General features: G+C 46.4%; 1 protein-coding gene and 1 pseudogene across 1 annotated transcript; both read right to left on the bottom strand.

The window, feature by feature from the left end:
- Window positions 1-223: 223 nt before the first annotated feature.
- Window positions 224-3501, bottom strand: LOC125536544 (UDP-rhamnose/UDP-galactose transporter 2). Its single transcript, XM_048699777.2, has 5 exons — window positions 3080-3501; window positions 2774-2958; window positions 2462-2662; window positions 1340-1501; window positions 224-897 (listed from the first exon to the last, which is right to left on the bottom strand). The coding sequence occupies exons 1-5, from the start codon at window positions 3210-3212 to the stop codon at window positions 529-531; spliced, it is 1050 nt and encodes a 349-aa protein (XP_048555734.1). The 5' UTR covers window positions 3213-3501; the 3' UTR covers window positions 224-528.
- A 3589-nt stretch (window positions 3502-7090) lies between these two features.
- Window positions 7091-9829, bottom strand: LOC147984401 (protein FAR1-RELATED SEQUENCE 5-like; annotated as a pseudogene).
- Between the last annotated feature and the right edge of the window lie 719 nt (window positions 9830-10548).

Raw genomic sequence — 10548 nt, 5'->3', positions numbered from 1 at the left:
TCCTCACTTGGCCGGCGGCAGCATCGCCGTCCACGTCCTCGTTGCCGACGGCCACGTTGCCACCGGCAAAGCCCCACCCATTATCCCATGTGAGGCCGGCGGCCGGCAGCCCCGACAAGGCGCACGACAGCACACACCGCTCATGGTGCTGACGGAAACCACGATTGCCACGGCAAAACACGACAGCGAACCCTGGAGGAATAATGACAAGCATTCACCGGGATGCTACAACGGGGGAACACCTGTATTCCATTATATAAGTATAATTTGTTGTCGTCTATAACAACAGCCATCACGAATCACCATGGCTCGGCCCATATCGGCCTTGACAAATTTCCTAAGTGGTGGTCATCTACGCCGAGGCCGGCCGGCCGGCCGGGGTCGTCATCACCTATGATGGAACTCCACCCAGCAGGCAAGGGGCAAAATTAACAAGATTGTCGATAGCTTTGAGGACTGGACTGGCGGACATTGTGGATCAAACACATACAAAAGAACCAAGAAGAATGAATGAATAACAGCGACAGGCTAGCTCTTCATCGGGCCTTCCTCGAGGTCATCAAGTTCCGAGGACAGCGGAATGCCGCTCGTTCTCGACTTGAGGGGCACGTCCTCCCCGTCCAGCATGTCGCTCTTGTTCCGCGGGATCGCCGAGGTGGCCTTCTTCTCAGACTCCATGGCCCAGCTATAGACCACCATGCCCATGATGGCGAGCAGCATCCCGAGTATGTTCTTGATGGTGAGAGCCGAGTCGAACAGAACCCAGCCGAGGATCAGCACGCACACCGTTTTCATGTGGCCCAGGACCTGGAAAGAGGTTGCAGAGAACCGCCCGATGCAGAGGTACTGGCTCATGTTGCAGAACACAGCCAAGGAGCATGAAAGCAGTATGAAGAACTGCAAAAGGATTGGCACAGGAGATTGTTAGAGCATAAACAAGCTGTTTTCAGACAAAAGCATTAAAAGCAGCACCAAGAGCTGCGTGATGATTAAAACAGAAAACATCACCACGAACTGCATTTATAACCACAAGCTAGAAGTATTGTTGTGGTTAACAGCAAACCACGAGTCATATAATATAAATTCCGCGTTTCTTAAGAAGGATGTTAAGCAAAACATACAAAACAAATAAGAGAAAAATCAGTGTTGTTACAGCTCCATGACATAGATGAATTGGAAAAGGAAATTGCTAACTTATTACAGTGGGGTACTAAGCAGTAGAGGAATGGGAAATGTCATAAATTCAAATACTTTAGTTAACATTGCCACGAATCTATAGCAGAAGATACAAGGCATTGTTTCATTAACTGAAAATTATGTGGCAGGAGTGAGAACTTACAGTTGCCCCTGTTGAAAAACTGTAGTTCAATAGCCAACGCCCATTTAGGTAGTAATCCACAAAGGGACCCAGTATAATAAGTGACACTGCCTGTATTGGTGCAGTTTTGCTCAGCAGCTCAAATGACCCAATGTTGTACTTCTTCTGAAAGGAGCCAATTGTCTGGAACAAGAACAGGTATTGTCAGAACCCAAAACGTAGTGGAATTTATTAAACTGCATAGGTGTTTTTATGGAACACAACTTTTAAACGGAAAAAGGAGTCCCGTTAGCATTCAGTTTAAAAATGCAACTCTTCATCAACTAAGATCAGCAACTATCTTCCAAAACTTCAAGGCTACAATTATGTATCTAACATCGCCCATGAAAAGTCCAAAATACATTATCATCCCAAGATGTAGCAAGCCCAAAAGTAACCGCAGAATTTTAAAGGGATGTTCCACGATGCAAGGCAACAAAAGGCAAGAGAATACAGATATCATTGAATTCAACTGTAAATCCGCAGCTATATGACAAGATTTATTTATTTTTGAGAGATGATGTGAATTATTTACTCATGAAGCATACTGCAGGTTAACAATGAAAATGTTGGTTTTGGTTCCATGGCCTGTAACAGGCATATCACACTGTTAGCATGAGATTTCTTTGTTGCACAGTTTTAACTGGGCACATTGGAAAATCCACACCAAGGCACAGTAACTACGACAACTCACAATAATGATGATACTCAGTTAAAAAAACAATAATGATGATACAACAGTACTGCACCAGAAAGTGAAATCATTGAATGAGCAGAACCATACAATGCCCAGCTACTGAATATTTGGCTTCTATAGGACAATGTTTCACCAAAGCACCTATGTTGCTCGTTATCAGCAAAACACCTTGGCGTTATCATAATTGGCCAGACAACTTTCATATAGTGGAAAAGTTATAACGACATACAAAAATTGGCGTTATCATCATTGGTTGTACAACTTCCAACTATTGTGAAAGTCATAACGACATACGTAAATCTTAGGAAACATTTCCAATTAGGATATCTACGCCTAGTATTTAACTTTCTAAGTAAGCAGGAATCTAAAATGCAGAAATTGTATCCAGACAGAGAAAATAAACTCACAATCTGTTGCAGCGACGTGCAGAACACAGCCACGCAAGCACAAATGAAGCCCTTAGCATTGACCTCCACATCGGTGACGGTGCAAATCCCGACGCCCGCTGCGACGACAACCACTGCCGATATAACCTTGGTTGTGTAGTGCTTGCTGTTGAGCACCCATTCCATCAAGCAAACCACCGGAATCATGCTCAGTTTGGAGATCTGCAAATTGGCATAGTTTGCACACGTTCTTGAGCCACAGAACAAGGCCACGTATTCGTATTCACGGCCAATGGCCAATAGGCAGCAGCGCAGGCACAAAGCGTGCTATACCTGATAGAAGCCGACAGAGTTGAGCATGAGGCTGAGGTTCATCCCGGTGATGGAGGCGTTGGCGACGAGCGAGAACCAGACGAGCTCCCAGAGGGGGACGTGCTTGGAGGCGGAGTAGCCGGTGGCCTTGGAAATCCACCCGACGAGCGCCGTGACGGTGAAGTGGAACCCGGTCAACGTGGTGGCTGCATTCGCGCAGGCGAGGGCAAACAAACGAAAAACAGGAGCGCGTCAGTCGTCAGATCCGCCAGCGACGAGCCCCCCAAGGCGGCGGATCCAGATCTGGGAGAGAGCCAGGGCGCGTACCGAAGGAGAAGGCGTAGCCGGCGGAGGACATGAGCTGCTTGTTGGCCATGATGAGGCCGACGGAGCTGACGACGTTCATCCCCCAGGCGCCGAGGTCGGACACCGCCGGCGGCTTCTTCTCGGCCGGCTCCATCTCGCTCCTCGCAGAGAGGCCCGGTGGTGGAGGAGGGTAGGGCTCGGCGCGGTTCGTCTGGTCTGGTCTCGGCTCGGCTGCGCTGCGGCTCTGCCCCCGTCCTCGGTGCCTCACGCGGGAGGGGCCGCCCGCTCGGTTATAAAGGAGGTGGGGAGGGGAGGCGAGAAGAAGCGTTGCCGCCTAGGCACGGAAGGAGGGGAGTGTGCGGGGGGGTTTCGAATTGTGCAGCTGCCGCAGTGGCGGAAACGTCAACGGGAAGCCGGTGAAAATCCTGCGATTTCCGGGAGGGAGGGAGGGGGCGAGGTGGGTGGGTAAGAAGAGAGACGAGACGAGCCAACGAACGGCGGACGGGGAGGGGGAGGGAGGGAGGCGACGACAGGGACGAGGTGTTCTCGGCTCGACCAGTTGGACGGATGGGTGGATGGATCTCTTCTCTTGTGATGGCCTGCCCTTTTTCGCTTTCCTTGCAGTTTCGCCTCGTTTTGCGCGTCGCGGCGCAGGATTTTTCCGACCTCGCTGCCCCGTTCAATTCAAAGCCGTCGCGACCGTTTCCGGCCCGCCGGTGCGGTAAAGCGACCCAGACCAGAGCCTCTCACTTTTCCATTTACCATACCCCGCCGTAGTACAACACAGTAGTACTACGGCAAAGGGCACTCATCAGTTTAGTTCGTAATTAGTACTAGTTTAAGAAAAAGTGCTAGTGCTAGCACTCCCTGTGTGTAGTTCACTGTTGTTTTCTCACCCGTGTACTTGTGCAATACTATAATAGGGATAATATTACGATAATGATAACTGACGAACGTTAGCTGAAAAGGGATGACAAGCAAATATTTTTTTTCCGCAACTTACCTAGTTGGAGATGGCAGATCCTTCCCTAAGAAAAAGAAGAGGCCAAATCCTGCATTTTTTGCCACAAAATTTCTCTTCTCTTAAATAGTGTCATGCGTTTATGAAGAAACCGTCAACCTCACGCAACCAAAATTGCCACATCCGCAAATGTCAACCCCTCTCAGCGAACGTTCGCCAGATATTGCGGTCCATATGTCATTATGGGTACAAAAGGATTTGAGAACAATGTTACTAGTTGATTTCGAGAAAATAAGGAAACTTGGGACTACACCACGGAATGAACTACCTTTCTTGCAGTGGCAAGCAAAGGGCGCGAGGAACTGGAAACTTTTCGTGTCAAGGTGGCATCGTGCAAAAGGGAGCCGTGCAATCACTTTCTTGATGTATAGTCGTGGTGGTGGTAGTCTACAGTCTAGTATTGTGTACGCTGCCTCGAGATCACCGCCTCCGTGTACAGTGTACTCCAGTTGCTAAAGGAATAGGACGGAATCTGTATAGATTGTTAAGGTTGTCGATAAGTGGTGACCACTAAACCTGGATGCACATTGCAGATATTTCTCTTGTGTGTCTGTGGTAGGCTTTCCACATTTAATCCTCTCGATGGGAACTGTCGTCGACGGGCCGATGGTGATTTGGCTGACCATTCGAAAGATGATCAGATACCAGGACCAAATTAAGTTGGCAGTACTTGTCAGATACTACTACAGTACTAACAATCTGACTTGTGGCCCCATATGGCAGAACAATGAAGGTTCGGCACGCCAGGTCACCTTAATTTCTTCCGGTGATTGTTAGGCCACTGGGCCGTGGAAGTCGCTGGCAAGTTGGGATCGGGACATCTTTTGACCGAGGACCTTGCTTGCTGCACGTGTCACGGGAGGGGGAGGCCAGTTCATTTGACTTGGCAGGTACAACATTCGCCAAGCAAAAGGTCACATCACATGGCACATGCGTTGATGCATGGACAGATGGTGGCCAGTTCGAGGGGTTCATGTCTGCCTGAGTGCCCGTCCCGTCGCGCAAATAAACAAGTTACTGCCATTGACCCGCAGGTCCGGCAATCACCCTCACTTTCTGGAAAAAACTTCCGTGCATACTGGTTGCAAACCTCATCCTTTGCAACCCGGACGTCATCTGCTGCCACGTGTACAGCTGGACAATCGCACGGCGTCCTTAATTTTGTCCAAGCGATACGCAGCTCGGCTCCAATCGGCACACCAGCGCCGTCCTCGACTCGCGCGGCTCGGCTCCTTCCCTCTACAGCGGCTCGATTCGCACAGAACAGAGCATTCGATCCCGACTCCTAGACTCTGCGCACATAGCCGATCCGCCGCCGCCGCCGGGATTCGCTTCCGCGCCCGCCACTGGGAATCGCATCGCCGCCGCCGGGAGTTGCCTTGACTCCGGGCCACCGCTGGGAGTTGCCCCCGCCGGTCCCTGGAGTCGCATCCGCCAAGGCCGCCCGTGGCCCAAACTCGCGTACGCAAGATGTAATTTTCCCGGCCAGCTCTCCTCCTTCCGTGCAGTGCTTTGGTACATCTTTATGCCAAGCAACCTAGTAGTAGTAGACGTAGATCCCCTTAGATGAACTTTGTTCCAAAAATTATAGCTGATGCTTTGTAGTTTGATTCTAATCCCGATTAATGATCAATAAATCTCTTCAAGTCTGAAAAGAAAAGAGATAGAGTACCTAATTAGCCATTCAATTTAGAATTGTGAACCATTCATAATTTGTAGGCATGATTTTGTCCATCATCCTACACATGTGTCGTATGGATTGTTGATTTACCGGCTGATGCCATATCAATTGATAGTGTAATCATGTGCCTCCTTTTTGACATGATGATTTACATGTACTGAATTGTTTTGTCAGCCTTGTATGGATAATTGCTAATGCAGGGTCTTGGACTTGTGATTAATCCAGGTAGTTGTATCTCTTTGCTACAATCCGAAGAAGTGGAGGGCAAGGAAATTGAATCTTATTTACTGTCTGTACAAGACTAGAGTCAATTGGATTGCTGCTGGGAGAGCTCCAGTCAAGATGGCGTTGCACAACGTTGGTGCTTCGAACAAGGATGATGCCTTGTACAGGTGCAAGATGCCCAGAATCTTAACCGAAATGCAAAGTTGTGTTAGGCATCAACATGAGGGAACGAAGAGCGAACAGGAGGCCACCTACTCACGCAACAGCCACACTCCACCGTCGTTCTTCTATCCGAAGACCCTCAAGTATACTGCTGGAACAACACAGCTGCTGAGAAAACTGTTGAAGAAGACGCAATGGTTGCTGATGGAGTATACTTAGACTAGGAATGTCAAATCTTGCAAATTTGATGTTGAATTCATGACAACTATTGTACCAACCTATAGCTGATTGCTCTCCCTGACAATGTACTAATTAGTATACAGTGTATCTTTTCCTATCAAATTCATATGGATAATATAAAATCTTCATTTTGCTGGATGTGTTTAAAAAAATCTGAATATTTCTCCATGTTTCTTTGATTTGCTATATACTGTAGCGAAGGTGCTATTTTTTCTACTGTCCTTGAGTAGGCCTAAACTTCAGTGTGAGACTCATTTTTTAGTATGAAATCTGACAACCATTTAGACAGGCAATTGGAAAGTACTTGTATTCTAATACACCAGTTCATAAATTCTATAACTTCTTTAGAAAATAGGCGTACAAACTCATCAAACCTTGCAACTGGCACAATACTCAAACATTGTAAATGAAGACAAAATCCAGTGTGCTGCAGTACATCAATTAAAATTCATGGTACACCAGATTACATAAAAAAGATCATACTCCTTATATGTTGCGCCAAATACTATTCATCAAAATGTAACTTTTTAGCAGACGAGGACATTGTAGCATCCTGATGAACTCCAAGCAAAAGACTTGTGAATTTGACTTGGATGAAAGGAGCGTACATAGCTGAAGGTTGCCCGTACGCATCATTTGCAAAGGTTGGAATTGCGGCATTAGTAAATCCACCTTGGATCAACGGAGCAGCCATGGACGAAGACTACCCATACACATCATTTCGAAAGTTTGGCACTGTACTAGAAACGTCAATGCTACCAGTCCCAACATCCTGTGTCATATAATTTAAAATTGTTTATATAAATATGTAAGGAAAATATGAAAAGTGAATACCGAGTCCAAGTCATATGTTTTACCATCAATTCCTGTGGATGAATGCCATCATCCCTATTTCGTACTGCATTTTTTGGATCTTCTCCTATTTTCAGACAAGAGTTGAAAGATAAATTAAACACTAACTATAAAAGTATATAATAGAAAAGGCTTGCTAGAATGTGTAGGACCAGTACCTTTCTTTTTAGTACTATTCTTTTTCTTCCCTTTCTTCTTCTCAAAGGAGAGTTTTGACCGTTTAGTCTTTGCACCTTTTACCACCGGAGGAACTCTAATTAATATTGTACCTTTTAGTGTGTCGGTAGAAAGGTCAGTCGAAACTAGCAGAACCTCATTTGATTTTTCCTCCATCTTGCTGAGAGAGTTATCTGCTTGTACGTCAAACTTATCTATAACTTTCTCGAATCAATAAGAAGTTCCTTTGATCGGGTACACTTCAATGCAACGGACGTGGCCTTCCGTGAGACACGTGCAGCATGCGTTTTCAAACTTTCCTCCTTAGTTCCTAGTTTTTCAACATAATATCCTCTCTTTGCATATTTTGTCCATCTTTTTAGTATATATTGTGATGGCAAAATGAAAACATCATTCACACTGAAAACTTTAAAAGCATGCTTGCACAATATACCTGTAAAATACGGATACCATATTTCATCAATTTGTATTAGAAACTAGTATATTGGAAATTAAATAAAGCATACATACCTATGGATTCATACTTTCTGCAACAACATGTAATGGTAGTATCCGCAGTATTGTATATAACTTTTGTTCCATACTCACTATTCATATGTGTAACCATGTATGTCAACACTGACCCCTCAGTTTGTAACAATTTACAAGACATCGAAAATTGTCCTGTAAATTCTTCCTCGAACTCTGAATACATCCTCCTTGTATATGATTCGGATGCGGTCTTCAGCAAAGGTAACTTAGATGAGTAAGTAATCGGGTTCTTTCGACGCGAACTAAAATCTGCATCCAACTCATTTTCCCGAAGACTATGAGAAACCTTCTCACATTCTACAAGGAGTTCGGAGAGACCAAGTCTCCTACGAAATCTTTGCTTGAAGACATTATTCATACCTTCACTCCTTTGAGTCGAGTTCATATCAGCTGTAAACGAGTCACGATAGACAGCAGCCCACTTTTCCCTCAACTCATATAACTTTGCCATCCATTCGTTGTCCTGGAGGTTGTACCGATCCAACAATTCATGCCACTTCTTGTTGAACTTATACTCTGATCTATCTTCATAGACACATCTCTTAAAATCAGGTAGAAACTTCTCAGGATGCTCATGAATTACATGTCCAAGATGTTTAGCAGCATTAAGATAAATGTGCCATAGACAAACTCGATGACTTGTATTTCGAAACACATATGCAACTGCTCCTGCCATGGCCGCATCCTGATCAGTGAAAATTGTGCTTGGATGCTTACCTGACATTGCTGTTAGAAAGGTTTCAAACAACCAAACAAATGACTCAATGGTCTCATTATATAACAACGCTGCCCCAAAAATTATAGTCTGCTTGTGATGGTTGGTTCCCAGGATTGGAGCAAAAGGCATTTCAAACTTATTAGTTTGAAATGTAGTGTCAAATGATATAGCATCTCCGAAACATGCGTAATCCATGATAGACTGTCCGTCTGCCCAAAAGAAATTAGCAATCCGACCATCTTTCTCATCTACTTGAATGGCATAAAAAAATGTTGGATCCTCTCTCTGCTTATTTTTCAAGTATTCTAGAAGTGTTTGTGAATCATTTGATTCTAAGTACTTTTTGCGCTCACGACCAATCTCGTTATTGCAGTCCATCTTTGCGAATGGCACTTTGTCTGGTCCTCCGTAAAACGCTACCATGAAGTCATACACCTGGGATGGCTTCATTCCGGCTTCCCGTATCTGGTCAATTAGATGTCTGTCTGCTTCTATAACACGTCGTTGGGACCTCAGTTTGTGCACCTTATTGGGACTAGCAAGATAATGATTATGATCGGTTACAACCTTTTGCACCGTCCAAATCCCCTCTCTGCTAACACTGAACTGAATACGGGCATTGCAATCCGTCCTTGTAGTGTCCTTCGACGACTCGGTTTCTCGATGGCCTTGGTTACTGCAAACAATTCTTTTTTGATATATAGTACCATCATGTCGACGCTTTGACTGGTTCTTTCTAATACTAAATCCAACTTTGCCAGCATATGTGTTATACATGTCATAGGCGTCTTTCTCTAACTCAAACGTTTTCCCAACTTCAGGAACCTGCAGTACACATAGTTCAAAGTTAAATTTTCTATTACCACAATGCGATGTGAAAAGATAAATTTCGCTTGAATTTGAGCCGAGAGACCGCCGTACCTGAATTGTTTGCTCTTCATTTTCTCCACGACCATCCGTAACTGCGTCATCTTGCTGGCCTCCTCCTGACATGACTTGTGGCGGCGGCAAGTCCATGGTGCATGTCGTGGCTTCTGACATCGTATACGACGGACGGTACAATTTGGAGTAGTGACTGTTGTCATCAACGAGGTTTACATGGTGCAAGCCAGAGGTAGAACCACCATGGTCGTCGTTCCAGGCGACGGTGTGAGATTCCGGCATGGCCACTCCTGACCTTCTCGACGACAGCTCTGCTTCAGATTGTGGCAGCACGGCCAGTGGCGGCCGTGGCTGTCCTTCCAGCCCGATCCCGTCATGCAAGGGAGAGGGCGTGTTTCAACGGCCGGCGGACATGGCTATCGTTCCTCCTGCTGCAGTGAGCGTCGGGCCAGGGAACTGGCGGCTAGTCGCATCGCCTGGAGGACACCGTTCCGGTCGCTCAGCCATCAGAAATTCTCGGTTGGATTGATGGAGGATTGGAGGCGGACAAGGCTGCAGCCACGCATCTGATCGGGGCTATGATCTGATCGGAAGCAATCACGTAACTATGGGAGCCAATATCGCACGTACAGGTTTAGTTTTGGAGCCGAGCCATACGCATGCGTGCAGCGATTGGAGCCGAGCTGCGTATCGCTTGGACAAAATTGAGGACGCCGTGTGATTGTCCAGCTGTACACGTGGCAGCAGATGACGTCCGGGTTGCAAAAGATGAGGTTTGCAACCGGTATGCACGGGATTTTTTTCCCCACTTTCCCCAGACAAAACTGACTATGGCAAGATGGTTCAATCATTCTCGCGTCGTTGTGGCACGCATCGTGATGCCGGCGTTGCCGTCTCGGGGTGGCGGGGAGATTCCGCGGCACCGACGAGCGCCCGGCTCTTGCCTTGGCCGGACTAGATTTGTTTAGGCGTGGGACGGGGACGGCGGTGTGCTGATGGGG

This window comes from Triticum urartu, chromosome 2A, assembly GCF_056163025.1.
Source record: "Triticum urartu cultivar PI428250 chromosome 2A, HENAU_Tu73, whole genome shotgun sequence".
Classification (NCBI taxonomy): domain Eukaryota; kingdom Viridiplantae; phylum Streptophyta; class Magnoliopsida; order Poales; family Poaceae; genus Triticum; species Triticum urartu.
Note: the sequence above shows the minus strand (reverse complement) of the source record. Positions and strands in the feature narration are given on the sequence as shown.